Source organism: Microcebus murinus, chromosome 12 (assembly GCF_040939455.1).
Source record: "Microcebus murinus isolate Inina chromosome 12, M.murinus_Inina_mat1.0, whole genome shotgun sequence".
NCBI lineage: Eukaryota > Metazoa > Chordata > Mammalia > Primates > Cheirogaleidae > Microcebus > Microcebus murinus.
This window is the reverse complement of record NC_134115.1, coordinates 9,113,806-9,138,769: the sequence shown is the minus strand read 5'-3', so window position 1 is coordinate 9,138,769 and position 24,964 is coordinate 9,113,806. Positions and strand designations below refer to the sequence as shown.

The 24,964-nt window shown below is 38.5% G+C and overlaps 2 protein-coding genes across 5 annotated transcripts in view; one reads left to right on the top strand and one right to left on the bottom strand.

Annotated features, from left to right (window-relative positions):
• CENPP (centromere protein P) overlaps positions 1-15,017 on the bottom strand; it is a 232,289-nt gene extending 217,272 nt beyond the window's left edge. Inside the window, exons 1-3 of one of the 2 annotated variants that reach the window (XM_012747144.3) lie at positions 14,832-15,017; positions 10,304-10,485; positions 4,681-4,769 (exon numbers count right to left, since the gene is read on the bottom strand). In XM_012747144.3, the coding sequence (XP_012602598.1) occupies positions 4,681-4,769; positions 10,304-10,485; positions 14,832-14,848 (288 nt within the window). In that variant the 5' untranslated portion in view covers positions 14,849-15,017. Of the gene's footprint in view, positions 1-4,680; positions 4,770-10,303; positions 10,486-14,745 lie in introns of both variants that reach the window. The other variant, XM_012747142.3, reaches the window with a different exon arrangement.
• Positions 15,018-15,205: 188 nt separating this feature from the next.
• The window catches only part of NOL8 (nucleolar protein 8), a 30,832-nt gene continuing 21,073 nt past the window's right edge, over positions 15,206-24,964 (top strand). For 2 of the 3 annotated variants that reach the window (XM_076008499.1, XM_076008498.1), the window contains exons 1-6: positions 15,206-15,534; positions 16,993-17,164; positions 17,981-18,043; positions 19,624-19,702; positions 22,064-22,199; positions 22,741-22,811. In XM_076008499.1, the coding sequence (XP_075864614.1) occupies positions 17,026-17,164; positions 17,981-18,043; positions 19,624-19,702; positions 22,064-22,199; positions 22,741-22,811 (488 nt within the window). In that variant the 5' untranslated portion in view covers positions 15,206-15,534; positions 16,993-17,025. Of the gene's footprint in view, positions 15,535-16,992; positions 17,165-17,980; positions 18,044-19,623; positions 19,703-22,063; positions 22,200-22,740; positions 22,812-24,964 lie in introns of those variants that run through there. The other variant, XM_076008500.1, reaches the window with a different exon arrangement.

The window sequence follows — 24,964 nt, the reverse complement described above, 5'->3', positions numbered from 1 at the left end:
GTTTTTAGAAAAATCATATATTGACTCTCTACTGTCTGTCTTCCAGATCTATTACCTTCTTTTCAATTGCTTTTACAAGTGATTTTTCTGAAGCTTATCCTCCACATTCCACTCCTTTATACTATACTGTAGTTTTCAGTACTATTAATATAATCATTTTATTCTTCCTTTTTCTTATATCTTTCTTTTCCTCTTATTCAATTTTCTTCATGTTTTGAGAGTCATAGCAGCTTTTATGTAGCATGTTCTTACATTTCCTGGATTAATTCTTCCAAAGTGAATTTATCTGCATTTTCTTAACTTTCTTTCTTTTTATGGTAGTATTTTTGCCATGATTTTAGGTCACTTTGTCTAATATTGTGATGGAAGAACTCTGTATCATCCTTGTGCTTTGAACTCTGTGGCTCCTATTTGTTATCAACAGAAGTAAATCTAGCAATTTTTGCTATTTCCGAAGACTAGAGTGAATGGACACTCCTTAAATTTCTTCCGTATTTGCCTGGACACATCTCACTTGCCTCTTTATACCCTGAGCTGTTGAAGAAATGGATTATTGACAGTTTATAATCCTTGTTTAGTTTTTCATCTGCTTGAAGGAATAGTGGGAATTGTTAGGAGTAGTTGCAGTTTAAGTAGGCAGTCTGCGCACATTTACCATCCTATCTAATCAAAACATGAATTCCAGAGACATTCTTACAATTAAATTTAAAAAAGAAACAACCTCGGCATGCAAAATCCTGTCGAAAATAAAAAAAAAAAAAAAAAAAAAAAAGAAACAACCCAGCCAGGTGCGGTGGCTCACGCTTATAATCCCAGCACTCTGGGAGGCCCAGGTGGGTGGATCGCTCATGATCAGGAATTTGAAACCATTCTGGCAAGAGCAAGACCCCGTCTCTACTAAAAATAGAAAGAAATTAATTGGACAACTAAAAAAAATATATAGAAAAAATTAGCCAGGCATGGTGGCACATGCCTGTAGTCCCAGCTACTCAGGAGGCAGAGACAGAAGGATTGTTTGAGCTCAGGAGTTTGAGGTTGCTGTGAGCTAGGCTAATGCCATGGCACTCTAACCTAGACAACAGAGTGAGACTCTTGTCTCAAAAAAAAAAAAAAGACAAAAATAAAGAGACAACCCAATTTAAAACTTGGCAAAGGATCTGAATAAACATGTCTCCAAGATAATAAACAAATGGTCAGCAAGCACATGAAAAGATGTTCGACATCATTAGTTCGACATCATCCAGTAGTTCCAACTGACTCAGTAATTCTACTCCTATACCCCCCCAAAATGAAACATATGTCCACTTAAAAACTTAAACATTTATATTGACATTATTCATAGCAGTGAAAAAGAGAAAACAACTTGTTTCCATAAACTGCTGAAAAGAATAAAAATGTGGCATAGCCACACAATGAAATATTATTCAGCCAAAAAAATATGACGGTGATACATGCTACAACATGTATGAACCTTGAAAACAATAAGCTAAATAAAAGAAGCTGAACACACAAGACCATATATGGGCCGGGCGCGGTGGCTCATGCCTGTAATCCTAGCACTCTGGGAAGCCGAGGCGGGCGGATCGCTCAAGGTCAGAAGTTTGAAACCAGCCTGAGCGAGACCCGCCTCTACTAAAAATAGAAAGAAATTAATTGACCAACTAAAAATATATATACAAAAAATTAGCCGAGCATGGTGGTGCATGCCTGTAGTCCCAGCTACTCAGGAGGCTGAAGCAGGAGGATCGCTTGAACCCAGTATATTGAGGTTGCTGTGAGCTAGGCTGACGGCACTCACTCTAGCCTGGGCAACAAAGTGAGACTCTGTCTCCAAAAAAAAAAGACCATATACGATAAGCAAATACATAGAGAATAGGTTAGTAATTGCTTGAGGCCAAGAGAAAGGAAGGGGGGAATTGAAGAGTGACAGTTAAAGAATATGGGGTTTCTTTCTAAGGTGATGAAAATATCCTAAAACAGACTGTGGTGTTGGTGGTTGGACAACTCTGAATATTACTAAACTATACACTTTAAATGGACACATTATATGGTATGTGAATTATATCTCAATAGAGCTGTTACCAAAAAAGGGGGTGAGGGAAGAAAAAGGAAAAATATCTGCAGGGAACATCTTGTCTCTTGTTTGAGTATGTGTGGGCACATGTTAGATTTCAGCCTTTCACTCATTAGGATAGGCACCCTTCAATGCAAAAATGTATTGCCCTCTTCCCCTTTTGGTTGGGTTATAGATTCTGTTCAACCACTGTAAAGCTAACTTCAAGACACTGTTTTGTCATCTCTCTCCTGCCTGTGCTAGTGCTAACCAGGTCATTCCTCCCCAGTTGGTAAAATAAAGGAAGGAACCTTATAAACAACCTGACCTCAAAGCCTCTACATAAGTCTCAGCAGCATATTCCTTCCTACATTGATCCATTTAATTTATGCCCATAGTTCTCATTCTCTACACAATGATTCTCTATAATATTCTGTAAATTGAGAGTTTTAGTACTTCGATTATTTTTTAATTTTCTGATAGAGATCTTCAAGAAAAGGAATTAACTTTGCAAAATTTATATACCTCTCATGAAGCACCCTGTATCAGATTTTAGTGTTTGAGTTCAAATGTCATTAACATCAGGCAGATTTTCTTTGGAGCCAGTGATAATGGGATTGCATTCTCTTTCATTAAAAACGTTGCCTATTTTTTAAATCATTTTCTTCATTTCATTGGGTTCCAGAAAGAAAAGTCATACAAACATACTTAATCTGCTGCTTTCCCCCAAAACTCCCCACCATCCCTCATTTATTATGCTGCTTGGACTACAGAAAGTTGATACATGTTAATTCTGATTGTCTTGCAACTCCTCACAAACATAGCACTAATGACACCAGATGGTAAATCTGGGGAATCCAGTTCTATATCCCAACCACCCTGAACAATAGCTGCACCAACATGTGTAATCATTCAAACTCTCTGAGTAGATTTCCCTACAAAATAATAGGGTTGACCTAGATAATATATAAGGGCATTTTTTTGGTTCTAACATTTTATTAATATGATTTCAGATCACTTTTAGGTCAAATATTATATTAATATGATATTATTATAATATTCCATAAATTGAGAAAAGTTTTAGTACTTAGATTATTTTTTAATTTTCTGATAGCTAAACATCTCCATCTAGTGGAAATTTTGTTTCTTTTTTTTTTTTTCTTTTGGGGGTGGGAAAGAGTCTTGCTCTGTTGCCCAGGGTAGAGCACAATGGCATCACTGTAACTCATTGCAACCTCTAACTCCTGGGTAGGGTCCTGATTCCATGACTGACTCCTGTCTCATACAAAATGGGAAACTTGGGGCTGTTTTTGTGGTTGAAAACACTGACAAGGATACGGATGAGAAATTCCAGCACATGACCCTGAGCATAAGCAGGCAGCTTGTCCATAGGATTTGGTTGTGACAACTACTCTACACTCACTTTAGTTATCTGATGAGCTGAGGCCAAGACAACCTCCTTGTCTTTCCCCATTCCATTGCGCTTTACACACATTCCCTATAGGCCCAGCTGGTAAAATCAACTGGTTGAAACTGCTTTCTGCCATCATAGTACTTGCCTAGCCTCAGTCATTTCTCAAAATTATGCCTGGATCCTATTCTTCTCTGACCCAGCCTTTGAAGGTATCTGAGCCCTGTTCTGCTCCACTCTGGCCAATGGGACAGCACATTTTCATTTTGTCTGCTTTGTTTTTTCTGCTTCCTGATATTATATTAGCCAAAAGTATCTTCCTTCCTCTGTCATGTCTCTGCAGTCCAGTACAACTTGCAAGATCATCCAGCCCCAAGCAGCATTCTGGCTGTGGTTCCAGATGATTAGAATCTCACGAGGTACTGAGCAAGGACACCCAATTGAATTGCTCCCAAATTCCTGACCCACAGAAAATGGGAGAGATAATTAATAAATACAGTTAGCACTTTGTATCCATGGGTTCCACATCTGGGTTCAACCAACCTCAGATTAAAAATATTTTTAAAAAAAGTAGATGGTTGCATCTATACTGGATGTATACAGACTTTTTTTTCTTGTCATCATTCCCTGAACAATACAGTATAACAATAATTTTATAGCATTTACACTGTATTAGGTATTATAAGTAACCTAGAGATGATTTAAAATGCATGGAAGCACATAGATTATGTACAAATACTATACCACTTTGAGCATCCGTGGGTTTTGATATAGTGGGCAATCTTGAAATCCATCTCCCATGGATACCAAGGGATGAATGTATTTTTGGTTGTTTTAAGATGCTAAATTATGGGGAAATTTGTTAAGCAGCAATAGATAACTAATAGTTAATAGATGGCTGGCATATCAGCTAACTACTGATGACATCCAAAACTGCTCCCACAACCTCAGGGTTGCACTAGGAGTCAAGGAGCATCGTGCTACCTGCTCTACAATAAGCACCTATGGCTTCAGCAACAACCCTACCATATGCAGTTGCTGGAGTATTTATACTGGATTATTTTTAAAATGGTACCACTCTGCATAAATGTTCTATAAGGAGGACCTGACTCATGAACTCCTCTTTAGCTCAGCCACTGGTCAAGGCTAGGGTGTGGGATTTGTTTTATCTCATAGCATAAATATCTCTGTTATCACAACATGCTCCTTAATTTACCTGAATTTCCAGAATCTGAAATTCAAGTTGAAATGCAACCATGTGGCAATTTCCTGATAATCTGTGTCTCTGTAGAACTTTCTTTATACCTGTAAACCAGAAAAATAAATATTTTGTTTGCAAATAACTATTTTCTTCTTAATTTTGTATGTATATCTATAATACATGTATGAAAGTGTACATTGGTAATTGCATTGAAAAAATCTGGAAGAATGTATACCAAATCAATTATCTTGGCAAAATAGGATTAACAACTTGTACTTCTAGTTCTCAGTTATACCAAAGATTAGGTTAAGAAATAGAAATGTACTATTAAAACCCTATACAAGCCGGGCGCGGTGGCTCACGCCTGTAATCCTAGCACTCTGGGAGGCTGAGGCGGGCGGATTGCTCGAGGTCAGGAGTTCGAAACCAGCCTGAGCAAGAGCGAGACCCCGTCTCTACTATAAATAGAAAGAAATTAATTGGCCAACTAATATATAGAGAAAAAATTAGCCAGGCATGGTGGCATATGCCTGTAGTCCCAGCTACTCGGGAGGCTGAGGCAGAAGGATTGCTGGAGCCCAGGAGTTTGAGGTTGCTGTGAGCTAGGCTGACGCCACGGCACTCACTCTAGCCTGGTCAACAAGCAAGAATCTGTCTCAAAAAAAAAAAAAAAAAAAAAAAAAAAAAACGCTATACAAGTTTGAATCAAGTTAACTGTTAAATGTTTTTCATTTTTTCAACATTATCCAGTTCTTGTTAAAGACAGTAAATTAAATTCATGTGTTTTTCTCTGCTCTCTCAAAACTTCACTAAAATGACAGTGATAAATGATATTTTTGAGGTATAACATGCATAAAATGTCCTGTTCTTAAGTACACAGCTCAATAATTTTTCTACACATATGGTTACCCATGTAACTACCACCCAGATCATGATATAGAAATGATAATAGTACCCATAAATTTCTCTCATGTCCTTTCTCAGGCTATACCCTACCCCAAAGAGGTAAGCACTATTCTGACTTTATTTAGTCATCTAGTTTTGCTAATGAAGTTATTTTTAGAAGGGTACAATTAAGAGAAACCTAATATTGGAAGCTGGAAATCAGATGGATGAAGTAGATAGCACACAGACAAGTAGAAGTGACCTGGAAGCTCCAGGAAAATTAAAACCTAAAACAGCAATGGGAAAATTCCAGAAGTTCATTTACACAGCAGAATACCAGAAGGGCATTCTGAATCAGCAAAACTAAGTAAGCATGAATGGGAATGAACTTCGGGCTCAAAATAGGAAGACTGGTAAAAGATCTGTTCAATAAGTAGTCAAAACATCATTTTCATAGTTTTCCTACCAAAAATACATATCCTGAATCTCATTAAGAGAAAACCATCAGAAAAAAAGAAATTGAAGGACAATCTATAATACAAGTGGCCTTCAAAGATGTCAATGTCATAAAGGACAGAAAGGTTGGCTAAATTAAAGGAGACTAAAGAGACATGACAGCTACATGCAATGCCTGATCATGGATTGGATCTGGGATTTAAAAAATAAACAGCTAAGGAAGACGCAATATTGTTACGATGTAAGTTCATCCCAACTTGATCTACAGATTCAATGCAATTCAATCTACATCCCAGCAAGTCACTTTGCGGATACTGACAAACAGATTCTCAAGTTTATATGGAAAGGCGAAAGATCCAGAAAAGCCAGCACCATATGAATAAAGTTGAAGAATTTCAACTACCCAATTTTGAGACTTACTATAAAGCTACAGTAACCAAGAATGTGGAATTTGACATAGCACATCTTATATTTTCCTGGTTAGAGCTGGAACCCATACTATTAAGTGAAGTTTCCCGAGAATGGAAAAACAATCACCACATATACTCACCAGCAAATTGGTATTAACTGAACAGCACCTAAGTGGTCACATAGGTACTACAGTAATAGGGTATTGGGCAGGTGGGATGGGGGCGGGGAAAAAAAATGTATCATGTCAAACATCAAAAAAAAAGAATGTGGAATTAGTGAAAGAGTAGACAAATGGTTCAACAGAACAGAATACACAGCCCAGAAATAAACCTTACACAAATATATCCAACTGATCTTTGACAAAGGAACAAATGCAATTCAATGGAGAAAGGACAGTCTTTTCAACAAAAGGTGCTAGAACAAATGACATTCACATACTAAAATAATAATAATAATCTCGACCCTGACTTTATACCTTTAACAAAAGTTATCTCAAAATAGATCACAGATCTAAATATAAAACCCCAACCTGTAAACTCCTAGAAGCTAACACAGCAGAAAATCTTAATGACCTTGGGCTTTGTCCATAAAAATTAATGTGCCAAAAATGTGGTAAAGAAAAAATGGAGGCTGATGTGCTGGCTCACACCTATAACCCTAGCACTTTGGGATGCAGGAGGATCACTTGAGCCCAGGAATTTGACAGCAGCCTCAGCAACATAGTGAGACCCCATCTCTATAAAGAATCTTTTTAAAAAAATTATCCAGGCATGGTGGTTCATGCCCATAGTCCTAGCTACTCAGGAGGCTGAGCCAGGAGGATCACTTGAACCCAGGAGTTTGAGGCTTCAGTGAGCTATGATCATGCCACTGCATTGTAGCCTAGGTGACCGAGCAAGACTCTATCTCAAAAAAAAAAAAAAGAAAAAAAGAAGAGAAAGAGAAAAAGACAAAATGCAGATGGAATTTTGGAAATAACCTAGTTCAACCCCTTTTTTTGTAGACAAGAAACTCAAGGCCCAAAGAGACATCCTGATTTGTCTGAGGTCCAGGCTTTATTTTTCTTTATGGAAGAATGCCATGCATAAATATATATAGCATGACAAGTTTTCAGCTCAGTACTCTTTAATTTGAACATACTATTTTTTTTTTAAATAATAAGGGTATATTTTTAACAAAGTTCAGACACCAGAAGAGAACTAGCCCTTCAAAACAATCAATTATCAAGCCCATCCATGTATTTTTAACAACATACTTTTACAGCTAGTCAAAAGACAAGAAAAAAATTTAAAAACTACTGTCATTACCTTGCAGTACCACTTAATTTTGGACTCCAAACTCCATTACTTAGTTTGTAAACCTACTTTTAAGCAATCAAATTGAGAGTATTCAAAAGCATCATCATAGGCACTAAAGGAAATTCCAAAAGAAGAGTTATAAAAATGTTTGGAGAAATGAAAGCATAACTACAATAAAGTACACATTCTTCAAACATGACTATTTTGAAGGGAACGAGATCACCTAATTATCTAGCTTCTGCTATGTTCATTAACACAGCACAGGAACTGTGTCTGCTCCATTAGTATCTTTTGAAAGAAATAGATTTCAAATAGCTCTTTGTTTTTCCAACAGTACCTGGCCAAGTGACTGGACTAGACATGGTAATTATTTGTTGATTAACTAAATATTTGATGGCATTTTTAGGTTACCAAACACATCAGCTAAATCAAACTATTTTGCTTTCAATTTGCTCAATAGATTAAAAAGCTGTCAAAATACAGTATTATTGCAAACACCATTTTAAACACTGTTGTATCACTTAACTTTGTTAGGAACAATCATTTATTTTTACCTGATTATCTTTTTTCTGTGTTTCAAAATGTGGCAAAACAGAAATGTGGCATATGAAAATAAAATCTTCAATGACAGGGCTTTCAATTATCTTTAAGCTGTGAAGGTTATCAGCTGTTTCACCTCTTTAAGATATTATGCAGGGTGGGCATGGTGGCTCACGCCTGTTATCCTAGCACTCTGGGAGGCCAAGGCAGGTGGATTGGTCAAGGTCAGGAGTTAGGGTTGGGGTTGGGATCAGCCTGATCAAGAGTGAGATCCCGTCTCTACTACAAATAGAAAGAAATTATCTGGACAACTAAAAAAATATATATAGAAAAAATTAGCCAGGCATGGTGGCACATGCCTGTAGTCCCAGCTACTCAGGAGGCTGAGGCAGTAGGATCCCTTGAGCCCAGGAGTGTGAGGTTGCTGTGAGATTGGCTGACGCCACGGCACTCTATCCCAGGCAATAGAGACAGACTATGTCTCAAAGAAAGAAAAAAAAAAGATATTATGCAATTCTATTCTCAGGTAGAGGCTCCTTCTTGTGAAAAACAGAAAAAGAAGTATCTGAAAACCACTGGCACAAGGCACTACCTTGTCAGATGTCTTGTTCTGACTAGAATATTTCATATGTAGATTGCATTTGGCTATTGGCCTCGGTCTTTATTCTTTTCTTATTCAAAATCTTCCTCTTCCAGTACAAATACAATTGCTAAATTGCTTCACAATTCAAGAAATTCCCACAACTACTTAGATTTCTGGGTTTAAAATGGTATTTCTTCTTTATAATTTTTATATTTTTTCCAGTTTTCTAAAATGACCACATACTGCTCAAAGACAGAAGAAAAGCATTTCACATCTTGTGATATACCTGTCTGAAATCTTCCATTTGGGCCACATTAGCGATTTCTTAGGACTCTATGCCTAATCTTTATGTTGAGACTTTTACATAAGTAAAAGTCTTCTACTGGACTTATTCTCACTGCTGGACTTACTCTCTCTCTGTATTCCATCTCTTCAAATAATTTAGGTCTCTAAATATATCACTCTGTTTTCTATATGTAATTCAATCCCCCTGCAATAAGCTGCCTCAGACGCTCTGAGGTCACTCTCCCTCTCCCGTATCATAAGGGTTATATTTGGTGGAAAAATCAGGAAGCAGTACTAAAAAATGATTTCTGCTTTAAGGAATGCTATACTTGTCCAACCAAAGTTCTTGACATCTAGTTTTACAGCTAAAGTAGCTTCCCCTTACATGTTAGTGCATCACAGATCTTTGGCAATAAAATTTAGTCACTGGGATCAGAAACTTTCCATCTGGCAAAAGGTCCAGTTGTTGAAACACTTATCTTAGCCAAAGACCATAATTGTTAGGAATAAAATACTAGATAAGGCAGCTTTCACATCAGCGATGAATTGCTCCTAAAATTTACAAATTAATGGTACTGTTGTTCTTAAAATCACTAATCATTTATCACTATTACTTGACTATTATGGTCCTTAATGACAGAAACTGTGTCCTTTAAGATTTACCTCAGGTAGCTTTTAAGAGTATTATGCACACTGTGATGTTCGAAAGACACCTGACTGGCCAGGCATGGTGACTCACGCCTGTAATCCTAGCACTCTGGGAGGCAAGGCGGGTGGATCGCTCAAGGTCAGAAGTGCAAAACCAGCCTGAGCGAGACCCCATCTCTACTAAAAATAGAAAGAAATTAATTGACCAACTAAAAAAATATATATACAAAAAATTAGCCGGGCATGGTGGTGCATGCCTGTAATCTCAGCTACTCGGGAGGCTGAGGCAGTAGGATCGCTTGAGCCCAGGAGATTGAGGTTGCTATGAGCTAGGTTGACACCATGGCACTCACTCTAGCCTGGGCAACAAAGTGAGACTCTGTCTCAAAAAAAAATACAAAAGACACCTGACTAAACAAGTTTACCACAACCATACTTTCTAGTAGTTACCTTATAGAATTTTAATTCAACCAATTGCCTATGCATAATAAAGTAAGCTACAATACACTTCTGGATTAAAAATAAGGCTTACTCTTTTCTGTCATCTCAGTGCTTGTTAGGTCTTCTGTCTTCATAGAGTAATTTCTTATATTGATGCCAGTAAGCGTACTTAAAAATGAAAGTTCTGATTCTAAATGTCCAAGCTGACCTCTCAGATCTTGTGAAGATTTCCATCCTTCAGAATCTGATTGACATATTTCTTGAAATGATTTTCTAAAAAGCAAACATCAGAAATAATTACTCCAAGTACTAAAAAATGTTTCATCTAATTCCCCTCAAACCATTCCCAAATTTGTCCATTATTCTCTTCTTATTAAATCACCTCCCCTCTCCAATGAAAAACTTTGTAAGAATTTTTTCAAAACCAACATGACTACTATCACCACCCTCTTTAACAAAAAACAAACATAACCAAATTATACTACCATATTTCTACATATGAGAAACACCTTTAAAATAAGCTATAACAGGTGTACCTCGCAAAATTAAAATGTCAGCTCTAATCCAGGAAATTCTAACCTAAATGTTTGATACACCAAGACCTCTCAAATTATTTAAAAAGATGCTTTATAGTTTTAAAAAAACAAAATTGATTAGCTAACTTTAGTTCATAACACAAGTAAATATCACAGAACATTTCTTACTAAGAAAGTGATTTCTCTAGAACTCTTACAGGGAGTAAAAATTCCTAAGGAAAGAAAAATAGAGTAATTTCTTTCAATACCACTATAAGCAGACATTCTGCGCTAAGAACATATAAATCTATTTTCCTTTTAAAAAAGAATTAAATTTTAGATAATAATTGCATTGGATGCTATTTTACTTTTTCTCATTATTTCCTTTACACTCTCTATATTGCTATATGCTATATTGTTGACTTCTGCCATCTTAAAACATCCCTTCCTTGGATTCTGGGGCATGATTATCCTGATTCTCACTTTATACCTTGGGTCCTCTCCTATCTCTGCTTCTTGTCTCCAACATTAGAGGAAAACCCTAACACTCAACCTCTGCTGTCCTAAATATGTACTCTTTCCTTCCAGATGAATACTCAATGACTAGCCTCAGCTCCTCTACATCAGTAACTCCTAAAATATACCTTTAACCATATATCTTCTTCCTGCAAAGTAAATCTAGCTTGATTGACCAAATGTTTTTTCCTTGAATCAGCTTTTCCTCTAAATTCCCCTACTTTTGTTAATGATAAAGTCTTCGTCTAGATATTTCGGACTCCATATCTAGGAAGCTGTCTTTGCCTCCTTCAGTTGCCTCAAATCTGGACCAAGTGTCATCCTTTCTGCTCCCTCATAGAACTAGCCCTCCTTTACAATTTCTAATTCCACTATATTAGCCAATGTTTCCATGACGTTGTATCATGTATACAGGGAATAATCTAACTCCATATTCTTAACATTGGGGATTCAAGACTTGCATAAAGTCTGTAAACTTCTTAAATTTTGTTTTCAATGCTAATTTAAAATATTTACTACATTCTGTATTTAGTACATTCTGTATCATGCCCTTTTGCATTACCATCATAGATTGATGACCCCCCAAACTGCTTTAAATATAGAAAGTCAATGAAAAAAGAACAGAGGCAATCTGCATACTCGAGGGATGAGCTCCTGACAAGTTAACACCAAATGTCACCTATGAATGAAAATTTCAAGGTATTTCCAATAAAGCAAAGTGGCAAGTCATCACATTAAAGGAAAAATATACAGGACTTAAGAACCTGTGGTTATTGGAGGGAAAATGAGGAGTTATTATTTAATGGGTATAGAGTTTCAGTTTGGGGTGATGAAAAATTTCTGGAGATGGATAGTGGTGATGGTCATCCAACAATGTGAACGTGTGTAATGCCACTGAACAATACTCTTAAAAATCATTAAAATAGTAAATTTTATGTTATGTGCAATTTACCACAAAAAAGGAGAACCTGCATATTTTCATTCATAACAGCTATTTACTTTGACCAAAATATCATTGATCTATTTCAACTAATAATGTTTGTTTGAACTATTTTGGATTAGTTTGAATTTTTATTGGTTTTAGTTTTATTTGTAAATTTGTCTTAATTAGCATAAAAATTTGTCAAAATTAGGTGTTCACAAGAAATTTTTTTCCTATAAAACAAATTTATATATAACTTGAGTTTAAAAATCAATGGTCTACTGGCTGGGCACAGTGGCTCACACCTGTAATCCTAGCACTCTGGGAGGCTGAAGTGGGTGGACCATTTGAGCACAGGAGTTCCAGACTAGCCTGAGCAAGAGCAAGACCCCATCTCTACCAAATATAGAAGGAAATTAGTTGGAAAACTAAAAATATATAGGAAAAAATTAGCTGGGCATGGTGGTGCATGCCTATAGCTCCAGCTACTTGAGAGGCTGAGGCAGAAGTATTCCTTAAGCCCAGGAGTTTGAGGTTGCTGTGAGCTAGGTTGATACCACAGCACTCTAGCCCAGGCAAAAGAGACTCTGTCTCAAAAAAAAAAAAAAAAATCAATGGTCTACTAATTAGTGTTAGTTACTATAATGATACAAGTACTGTTTTAAATGAATCAAGTATATTAACTCAATTAGTCCTCATAACAAACCAGTAAATTGGCTACGATTTTACCAAGGAGGAAACTGAAGCACAGAAAGGGGAGATCACTTCACTAAGATCATTCAGCCAATAACAGAGCCAGGATTTGTAGGCAGCCAATTTGGCTCCACAGCTGGACACATGGATATAACTGAATACTGTAACTCCAATTTTCCCACCTCCAATCCATACAACAATTTCAAAAGCTTGGTATACAGGTTCCAATTTTCCTCCTCATAGTGAAAAGAAACTTCAAATTAAATCCAAGTATTTTGGACTGAGATTTTATGTCTGTCACAGTCTGGTCTCTTCTGATTTCCCAACTCAATTATTGAAGAGTCCCAGATTACATGAGTAATCTACTATGCTATTCTGGGCTAATAACAACTTGTGACCAGTAAAGAAACCACTTTTCCCCATAGTATGTATGATACATTGCTTCTCAAACTTTAAAGTGTGCACAGATGTTGTCTGTTAGAGCAAGGTGTCCTTTTAAAATGCAGATTCTGGTTCAGTAGATCCAGGATGCAACTGAAGTCTGTACTTCTAACAAATTCCCAGGTCATGCTAAAACTTCCAATCTGTGGGACACATCTTAAGTAACGAGGGTCATTAATGCAATTACTGTCACTTGTGAAGGAGTATATATGTGCCCTGTTCACCTGTTTTTACCAATCAGAGAATCCTCTACTTTCATGACCACATAGAACATGCATGCAAACATTTTCTTTAGACCTCTTTCTCCTCCTTCCATTTTCTACAAACTCTTGTCCAGTAAGCTGAGGAAAATCTCATTCTCTCTACAACTATGTCAAATTAGCCTTGACTTAAAAAATGAAGATAGTTTATATTTTCAAGCAGCTTGCATGTTTAAGATACATGATTAACTGTAGGCCGGGCGTGGTGGCTCACGCCTGTAATCCTAGCACTCTGGGAGGCCAAGGCGAGAGGATTGCTCAAGGTCAGGAGTTCGAAACCAGCCTGAGTGAGATCCCGTCTCTACTAAAACTAGAAAGAAATTAATTGGCCAACTAATATATATAGAAAAAATTAGCCAGGCATGGTGGCTCATGCCTGTAGTCCCAGCTACTCGAGAGGCTGAGGCAGCAGGATCCCTTGAGCCCAGGAGATTGAGGTTGCTGTGAGTTAGGCTGATGCCATGGCACTCACTCTAATCTGGGCAAGAGAGTGAGACTCTGTCTTAAAAAAAGAAAAAAAAACATGATTAACTGTTACAGACCTTTTTCTCTCCTTCAGTAAACGAAAAGCAAGTGCCTAGACTTTGGAGTTAGATTTTTGGGTCCCAATCCAGCTCTGACACTTCCTTTCTCTGGAACACGGGGCAAGCTACTTAACTTCTCTGAGCCTCAGTTTCCTTAACTATAAAACGGGGTTAACAACAGCACCTACCTCAGAGAATTGCCAAATTCTCCAACACAGGCTATGTTAACTGTTTTTCCTTACATCAACTTTTTCACCTTATTTTTCAAACGAAATTTTACATTATCATAAACAAAAGTCACTATCACTTGCCATGGTTAGCTGACCCATTAAAAAAAATGCCTTGAAACCAAATGGAGTTATTAAATCCCAACTAGATACCTCTGACTACCCAAAGGGAGACTTTCTTCTTGATGGTCATCGACGCATACCACTGCGATTAAACGAGTTAATGCACTGCACTGCGTTTACAACCGGGCTCCATACGCGGTGCCCACAACTCTGGGCCACCGTCTTACAGGACCGACACTAGTTCATGCCCACATTTCGGGCGTTCCACGCTACAGTTTTCAGCAAAGGCCAGGCTAGCAGTAGGAGCCCGGGAATGTCTGTGGCTGGGGACACGGGCCGGCTAGCCTGACGGGATGGGCAGGGGCCACGTACTGGACTCGGGACGTCTCCTCCCAGGGCGCCAGCGGCTCCTCACACGCCCGCCGAAGAGCCGCTATCTCAGCTTGCAAGGCGCGCACCTCAGCCAGCTCGGCATCCATGACGCGGCACTGAAGCGAGCAGGTGCTGAAGCGCCGCTGTCACCTCCCGACTGCCGCAGCTAGCCGGGCGCTTCAAGTCTCGCGCGCTCGCTCCAGTGCGGACCATCCCGGGGCTCACGCGGGGGGAGACCGGAAAGCAACGCGTGAACTCCACTGCCCAGCGCGTCCAACCCCGCACTCGCACGATATCCGGGTCCCTGACGTTCTATAGCTGTGTGTCTTGAAGCAGGCCCTACACTTTCGAGAGAGCTGGTACGTTCCAACCCGAAGCCCAAGTTCTCAGCTGCCCACCCCCGCCAGCAACCTTGGAACCACCCGGCCGTGTCACTGAAGAGGCGGTTCCGAGTGACGTAAGGGGAGCGCCTAGTTATTTTTCTTCTGATCCGTCACTTCCGCCAACCTAGGCCAGGAATCGGTGAACACATGGCGATAAGCCTCTTGAGTAGGAACTAGGGGATTTGGGTTTGGGCCCTTCGACGGTATTGAGGGGAAGGTGTCGGAGGCATCACTGTAGGCCGGAGAACAGAAAACGAAATAAAGAACTCTCAGGAACTGAGTGTGGTAACGGAACCTTAGGAGGCTGGGTTGGAAATCAAGTAGGAAGGAAGAGACGAATACTCCTGTTGGGACATGTGACATCAAGAAAGGGGCTGCTGCACTGCTGGCTGCAGGAGACGACGTGGTGAGGAGTGGGCTTGGAGCTTGTGAAGTGGCGAGGCCTCACCTGACTTCCCTTCTTCGGGTCTTCCCGGAGGAAGAAGGGTGGGGTGGAGAGGTTGGGGGCGGAGGCTACCAGGAAGAGGTAGACCTAGCTCTGCCCAGAATACATGCCATGCGTTGGGCTTCTGGGCGCTGTTTTTAGGTTTCACTTGGAAGGAGTCTCTCAGCTCTTGCTGATGGGCAGGGTGGGAGCTGAGCGCCTGTGGGGTGTTAAACGAGATGAAAGATGGTATGACAGTCCTCAGTATCTCTGGAAAAGTTTTTCTGAATCTGTTGTAATCCAACAATTTGTGTAATATAGTGTTAAGTATTCCAAGTTCTGAATTTAGACCTGGATTATAATCCTGGCTTCACCACTAATTTTAGGTATGGCCTTACGATGGTGACTTAACCTCATCTGCTCATCTGAGATATAGGATACATGCAAACTACTTTGTATAGTGTGGGCATATAATAAAAATACAAGTCTGTATTCACTGTAATTTCAGTTTGCTCTTTTTGTGCCTGAATAGCATTTTGCAAGTACTTTTATTGCGACATAATATTGTAATTGCAGCATTTATTTACTTGTGAAGAGCTCCAGGATGGAGACCTGTCTTTTTATCCTTTAGTGCAGTGGTCCCAAAACTTTTTGGCACCAGGGTCAGGTTTCATGGAAGACAGTTTTCCACAGGGCGAGGGGTGGGGATGCTTCAAGCACATTGCACTTATTGTGCAGTCAAACCTCTCTGCTAGCGATAATCTGTATTTGCAGCCACTCCCCAGCGCTAGCATCACCACCTCAGCTCCACCTCAGATCATCAGGCATTAGATTGTCATAAAGAGCACGGAACCAAGATCTCTCAGATGTATAGTTTACAGTGGGTTTCATGCTCTTCTGAGAATCTAATGCTACCTCTGATCTGACAGGAAGTGGAGCTTATGCAGTGATGCAAGCAATAGGAAATGGCTGTAAATACATAGAAGCTTCCCTCACTGGCGGCTCACCTTGTGCCAGGGGGTCGGGGACTGCAGCTTTAGTGTATTACCTGCCACATCCTATTTCTGCAAATGTTTGCTGAAGTCAATAAGTGAACATATGAATGAATGAAGGAAAAACACCTAACAACATGAATAAGTAAATGAGAAGGTGTAGAGTGTAATATTGTGGCCATTTTTAGAGGGAAAGCATCTGCCTGTACGTGTGTCTTTATGAGTGTGAGGATGTGGTTCGGAAGTGCTTCGTAGAGAATGTGGTTGTAGGGCTTGAGCAGAAAATCTATAGGGATAAAACTTGGAAGCAATACAATAGCAAGTGAAACACAAGTCCAAGTGACCAATTTAGCACAGAAAGTTAAGAGCAAAGAGTTGTTTGTTAGATTTGAGAAGAACGAAGGGAAAGAACTCTTGTCTGAATATAAGAAATTGCTTTTCCCACTAGAATACACTGAGTATATATATATGCCCAGCCTTCATGAAAGCCAGCAGAGAAACAAAGCGCCTTTTTGTGGGTGGCCTTGGCAAGGCCATTTCTGAAACAGACCTACGTAATCAGTTCAGCAGATTTGGAGAAGTTTCTAACGTGGAGATCATCACACGGAAAGATGACCAAGGTAAGTTTATAGTCCTTCACTGGGTAAAAGCAGATGTATCTCAGGTAGTGTTATAAAATAAAGCAACCTCAGAGATGTATATTAGTTGTGAACACCAAGTGTAATGTGATGTCCTGGAGGTGTTACATATGATTCAGAACTTGACCAGAATTCGTTTCTGAAATCAGAAAAATTCTAGATTGCAAAACATCTGATTTCAGAAACATATAACTAAGTTTTCACAGCTGACATTCTGACATTGATTAAGTGTCCTGATGAAGTAGAATGTCACTAGCATACAATCAAGATATTTCCTTAACTACTTGACATTTTTTCTTATTGACTTTTTTGGAATATTTTGATAATCATACTTTAAAAATGCAATTTTTGTATCCAGTCAAAACTAGATAAAGTTTTTCTTTCAAGGCTGGGTGTATTGGTTCACACCTATAATCCTAGCACTCTGGGAGGTGGAGGCAGGAAGATTGCTTGAGCTCAGGAGTTCAAAACCAGCCCGAGCAAGAGCAAGACCCCTTCTCTACTAAAAATAGAAAAATTAACTGGCCATTGTGGCTCATTCCTGTAGTCCCAGCTACTTGGGAGGCTGAGGCAGGAGGATCGCTTGAGCCCAGGAGTTTCAGGTTGCAGTGAGCTAATATGACGCCATTGTACTACCTAAGGCGACAGAGCTGAGACTCTGTCTCAAAAATATAATAATGTTTTTCTTTCAAAGAGTAAATTTTCAAAAATTAATTTTTTTAATGTAAAAACTTAATCATTTTTACATTGTTCCTAGATGAAAGTTTAAATAAATTTATTTTTATTTTTATTTTTTAGGAAACCCAGAGAAAATCTTTGCATATATCAACATCAAAGTAGCAGAAGCAGACCTGAAAAAATGTAAGATAGCCATATACTTTCTGAAGTACTTGCCAGTTTGTGTCACTTGGAATAACTTTGATTCTAAATCTAAACCTCAACAGCACTTTTAAGTCATCTGGAGGGACAACCACAATCAAGAGAATTCTGGTATCCTACAACTCTGCAGATTTAGGTCCATCTCATTAGGCATCAGAAGACAAATGGCAGCACATTGCTATTGGGTTTTTTTAAAAACTACTATTCTCAAATATTTTGAAAGAGGAACCAAGCTTTCACAGAAACTGCTGGATACACATATCCCACCGCATATTATGCTACACTCTTCCTCCTCCATCTGTTCATTTCTTGGTCAGCTAATCCTTATCCTTAAATACTGTAAGAAGAGGGCTTTAGAATATGCCCTTGTAAGACCATGTCCTTGAAATTATAAAATCGCTTGTCTATAAATTTAGTAAAGCCAAGTGCAAACGGTGGCCTTCTGTGAAGGAGGAAGGGGAGATAATCCATAATGCCACTGATGCAGCAATGTATTCTAGTTACTTGGAGGCTGAAAAGTCAAAAGACATTGAAAGATAAGTAAAAGGAACATGAAAATAGACAAAGAAGGCCATTACTCTTTTATAATTTCATTTGCAAGAAAATTGCTTTATTGTTCAGTGAGGAAATATATGTGACAAATATAAAGTTGTGGTTAAGAACACATCAGCTAGGCTATGTGACTGTGGGAAGTTATTTAAACTTCAAAGCCCCAATTTGCTTATATGATGAATGACAAAATATAATGCTCACCTCATAATATTACTGTAAGAATTAAATGATACATTTGTACTTAGTATAGTACCTAGCACCTGGAAAATTCTGTTAGTGGTTATTATTCAGGAAAAGGATATGCAGAAAAATCAACTTCTGGGCATAGCAATTCAAAGAAAGTTCATTCATTTGCAGTTAATTCATTTGCAAGTTATACAGTAATAATTAGTATGAGGTGATAAATAAAAATGGCTCCTGCAATTAATCCTACCACTTTGGGGGTCTGAGGCAGGAGGATCACTTGAGTCCAGGAGTTCAAACTACCCTGGGCAACATAGCAAGACCCTGTCTCTACAAAAAAATTGTAAAAAAGAAAAAAACAAGTGGACATTGAGTTCCCATTCTAGCAAGCAACTATAGTGTAAAAAAAAAATGCACAGGATTCCAAAGTGTTCTCTGATTTAACCTGAAAAGATTACATTAATGTTTCCTTGTTATAGTATGGGAAAAAAGAATGAAATATCAAACAAATGTCAGTTATTTAGGGGTTTATGGTGGTTTATAAACAAATTGCAAGTTTTGCTTTATAGTTTACGAGTTTTGCCTCATTCCAATCTACTAGCACTGTGAGATAGGAAGTATAAGAACCTTTTTAGTAAGTGGTCAAGATGAGACAGATCCTAGGTCCCCCCTCTCTCTCCAGGTCTCATTTTCTTTCTTCCACTTCCTCTGTGTCTCTTTGTGATAAATAAGTCTAGTTTTCTTGGTACTAAATAATTAGAAAAAGCACATGGTGAAATATATTTTTGCTTTGCCATGTACTTGGGTAATAATTCTTTACCTTATAGGTATGACTATTTTAAACAAAACAAGATGGAAAGGTGGAACATTACAAATTCAGCTAGCAAAAGAAAGCTTTTTGCACAGGTAAGTTTTGCTCCATGTGAATTTAAACCCTATTTTTATCTTGAAAATGGTTTTATGTATTCACTTAATTTATTTGAAATTATCAGGTAATATATTATTACATTCTTGGCAAATTCAAGCATAACAAGTAGAGCTAAGTACCTCTCAACTCTGAATCCCCTACTGAAAAAGGTAATTCAGGCCATTTATATATGTATATATTAACCTAGAAAAGTATATCTATGTTTTTATTTTGTCTTTTAGCACAATCTTTTGTGGCAATGTAGATTTTCCCCCCTTCTTTATAACAGCTGTTAGTACTGTTTCAGAAAATGGCTATACCACAGTATAGCTTGTCTCTCCCCTCTGGTGGACATTTATTGTGTTTCCATTTTTTCATCTTAGATGATTGTTGAGCATGTCTCCTGAATTTGTGCAAGTGTTTTTCTAGGGTTTTTATGTCAAAAAAGGAGTCAGGCTGGGCACAGTGGCTCACACCTAAAATCCTAGCATTCTGAGAGACTGAGGCAGCAGTATTGCTTTGAGCTCAGGAGTTTGAGACCAGCCTGAGCAAAAGCAAGACCCCATCTCTACTAAAAATAGAAAAATTAGCTGGGTATCATGGTGCACACCTATAGTCCTAGCTACTCAGGAGGCTGAGTTAGGAGGATCACTTGAGGCAAGGAATTTGAGGTTGCAGTGAGCTGTGATGACACCACTGCACTTTAGCAAGTGCAACAGAGGAAGACTCTGTCTCGGAAAATAAAAATAAATAAAAAAAAGAGTTGCTGAATCTTAGATTTATCCACATTTAAATTTTAATAGATACTACTAAATTGTTTATGTTGATATTATCTCTATTAATGGTAATATCGTACAAAGTTATAAAGATAATAGGAGATCCCTGTGTGAGAGGTACAAGTGATTTAAAAACAAGACTGTGTAACAACCATTAGAGCTTTTAAAATCCTAAAGGTATTATCAGGGAGAAAAAATATTAGTTTGGCAGCTTTCAAATTAGAGAGAATCTAAAAATATACAGATGGAGCAACGAAGAGAGTTGATGATATTGTTCTAAACCAGTGAAATGTTCCAAGAGCAGATACAGATTAAAACAAGTGGCAGGCAGCCTACTGGAGGCATGTATTAGGGGACTTGTCTTATGAAAAAGGTGATAATTTGATTTTGTTCCTCAGCTGGAGGCCTCTGACTGAATAGGGTGGTCATGTGCCATTCATTCAGTATACTTGAGTGCTTACTGTGTGCAGGCACTAGGGCCCCATGCTGAGCAGTGTGCACCCACAATGCAGTTGCCTTGGAGTGCCTGTGTCGATGTGCATGAGGAGCATGAATATCATGGCCATTCTGGGAAGTGGAACATAAAGGAGACAGATCAGAGGCAGTGAGGCCAGTGAGGACTGGTCAGTGTAGTTGTCCAGTTCTGAGTAAGGTGGGGGTAATTTGTATTGGACGTTAAGATGGCATCTTCATTAGGAAGGTAGAAATAATCAAGAGCTAGCAAATTGGGCTCTGAAAGCCACCTCTTCCTCATGGAGGAGAGGGAAGGGAGAAAGGACACATAAAACTCCAAAAGTACAAAAGTTGAAAGGGGAAAAATGAGAGAGCTTCTGACCCATGGTCTCTGTCTTCCAGGAAGGAGAGCTGGGGCATCTGCTGGAGCAGAGCACAGATGTTGGAGTGGATGTTAGGGCTTAGGGAACCTGACTGGAGTGGGCAGACCAGGAGGAGAGAAATTTTGTGCTCTAGTTTAACATCCCTGATGAAAAATCCCCTTGATCCTGTCCAGCCCTATACTGCTCTGTTGCTGTCAGTAGGCGCCTGGTCAATAAATTATGATAATTTTGTCTAATGGTGTGTTTTGCAGCAATTATGGTGATATTTTCAAAGAATATGTGATGATAAGTTGATACATAAAGGGTACCCAGCTGTATTTAGAGTATTATCTGGATTACATTTTAAAATGTACATATTTACATATGGAATGGAGGTGAAATAAGTAGACAATGTTAACAATAGGATATGGGATAGGGAATACATTTTGTTTTCTTCGTGTTCCCATATTTTTCAATATTCTACAATGAAAACATATTACTTGTATGTTCTGGAAATTATATAAGCTATTAACAAAGAGTTTTGTTTTATTTTGGTTTTTAAAACTATAAAGTTATTTACCTTATAAATAACTATATAGTATATTTATATACTATATAATTATATAAATAACTATATAAGTATATTTACTTTATAAATAACTATATATATACTTTATAAATAACTCATTTAGGGTCACCTGAAGGGAAATAACCATTTTACATGATTGATTACCTTAACTCTTTTATTTATATTTTCTCTTTAATGCAGATTGGCCCAAGAGAGAGAAGAAGCAAAAACAAAAAGAGAAAAATCAACAGCAGGCCACAGCAACTTGTTAGAAAAGATGGAAGGGATGAATTTCCATATGAAAGCTGTGCCAGGGACAGAAGTGCCAGGGCACAAGGTGAGTCTCTGTAGCCAGAGCCAACCCAAGAGCTGATGTCTGAGACTATGTAATCACACCTCTCACATCTAAAGCCAGGTGCCTTTTTTCCCTTGCTTTGAAGCAGATAACATAGATAGTGCTTTATGATTTTCAAGGTGTGTTTACAACTTCTGAGCGAGCATAGTTCTCCACCGTTTTATAGAAAGAGAAATCAAAACCCAGGCCAAGGTGAACGTATAAGGAACATAGGTGGTGAGGAGTACAGGCAAGTCCCAATTTGCCTTTTTAATGGCTAATGTTTTTTGTGTAGCATCCTACACAGCTTACTTGGGCTGATAGCTGTTCCAAATTTCCTATTTTTTTATTTTCTCTCACAGTTTTTCTCTTTGAGAACTCTTGTTTCATTGTCAGAAAACTAAACCTAACAGGAATCATAGTCCACCATGAGTTCATAGCCCACTGTTTGAGTTCAGTTTTTAAAAATTATATTTCTATAATGTTGTTATCATCTTTTTCCTTTGTGACATATAATAAATGAATTCTTTTTTTTTTCTTTTAGAATTGGGTTGTGAGTAAATTTGGAAGAGTCTTACCCGTTCTTCACCTCAAGAATCGACATAAACATAAAATATCCTTATGATTGGCCTCTTAGAGTAATTATTATTTGCTAGTGATGGATATTGGCAAAATACCTTTAGCATTTCACAGCCTCTATCAGTAAATCTTGAGTTGTTTGTTGAGCAGTGCATTATCTTCCTAATTTCTAAGCAAGGTATTTACCTACATATGTGAAACAGAGAATAATGAGAGAGTGGAGTGAGGTTTTATACAAGTAAGAAATTCAGGGTATGGGTGAAATCATACATAGCAGGCACAATATACACCATCTGGGTGATGAGCACACTTATACTTTGAGTCAACCTATACAAAAGCAATCCATGTAACCAAAACATTTATACTCCCATAACATTCTGAAATTAAAAAAATTTATTTTAATGGGGGGAAAGGGGAAATTCAAATGCTGAGTGCCAAAGAAGCAGTTTTGCGGCTGGGCGCGGTGGCTCATGCCTGTAATCCTACCACTCTGGGAGGCTGAGGCGGGCGGATTGCTTGAGGTTAGGAGTTCGAAACCAGCCTGAGCAAGAGCGAGACCCCGTCTCTATTATAAATAGAAAGAAATTAATTGGCCAATTAATACATATAGAAAAAATTAGCCGGGCATGGTGGCAATTAGCCAGGCATGGTGGCACATGCCTGTAGTCCCAGATATTTGGGAGGCTGAGGCAGCAGGATTGCTTGAGTCCAGGAGTTTGCGATTGCTGTGAGCTAGGCTGACACCACAGCACTCACTCTAGCCTGGGCAACAAAGCGAGACTCTGTCTCGAGTAAAAAAAAAAAAAAGAAGCAGTTTTGCTTATTAATTTATTCATCTTCTTGATGCACTTGGATTCAAACCTATTGCTAAAGGAGCTAAAGTGGGGTGAAAGAACAAGGGGCCATCCTTAAAGACACTTCTAGAAGAACTAAGTTATGTTTTAACATAATAGAAAGAAATAGGAAGTAGTCCTGGAAGGAGGAAAATAGTAGATAAAAATATGGAGACAGGCAAGAGAACAATGGGTAAAAAAAGAGTATGGAGCCCAGGGAGAGCAAATAATGATGTCCATTCAGTAAGGTCAGATTGTCCAAGATCTTCAAAACCTGGTGTCATAGATGTCTAGGCAGAGGCCTCTCTTGGTATACCCTTCAGCTTTTAACCCTGTGTTTCAGTCAGGGAAGCAGAAACAGTTTAGTTATGTCAGAGGGCATGTAATACGTAAAATTGGTTTATAAAAGTGCTGGCGGAGCCAAAAGCTGATAGTCAGATTGCCTAGTGATTAACAGCTGCAGTAAACCACTCCCACCCACCCTTGCGGATAGAGAACCAAAAAGATGCATCTTCAGAAACCATGGCTACTGTGCCACTGAGGCCACTGCCTGAATTGAGGTCCCAGTAGCCCTGGCCATAGCTACTAATTCTACCCTCTGTGATAGAGCCACAAAGCCAGGAAGTATTGATTTTTTTCCTCCCCATTTTCTGGCTTCCCACCAGTGGCAGCCACTGACAGCAAGGGTTAGATGTTAAAGGGTAGTAGAGATAATAGACACTTTTGGCACACCTCACGTATAATTGGCATGTATTAAGTAGCTAATAAATGAACAGAGGATCTTTAAAAGAGCAATAGCTTAAACAATACTTGCCTATTCATATGTTTTAGAGATTCAGCAAATGGCAGGTATCATTACAGCACATTCACATTAAATAGAATCTTTCTGGATAATGTCAACAACAAAACAGCCCTGGTAAAGAATTATTAGCTTTCTAATAAAGACCTAAAAAATGTATTGTGGGCCAGGTGTGGTGGCTCATACCTGTAATTCTAGCACTTTGGGAGGCTGAGGTGGGAGAATCACTTAAGCCCAGGAATTTGAGACCAGCCTGTGCAACATAGCGAGACCCCATCTCTATAAAATTTTTTTTAAAAAATAGCCAGGCATGTTGGTTTGCGCCTATAGTCCCAGCTACTCAGGGGGCTGAGGCAGAAGGATTGTTTGAGCACAAGAGCTTAGGGTTGCAGTGCGCTGTGACATCACTGCACTCTAGTTCAGGTAACAGAGCAAGATCTTGTCTCAAAAAAAAAAATGTGTTGCAGAGAGTGAATTCATGTGAAATGCATGTGATTGATCTAGGAAAATCAGAACTAGAATGAGTAAGTACTGAGAAGAGAGGAATAGCCAAAAGA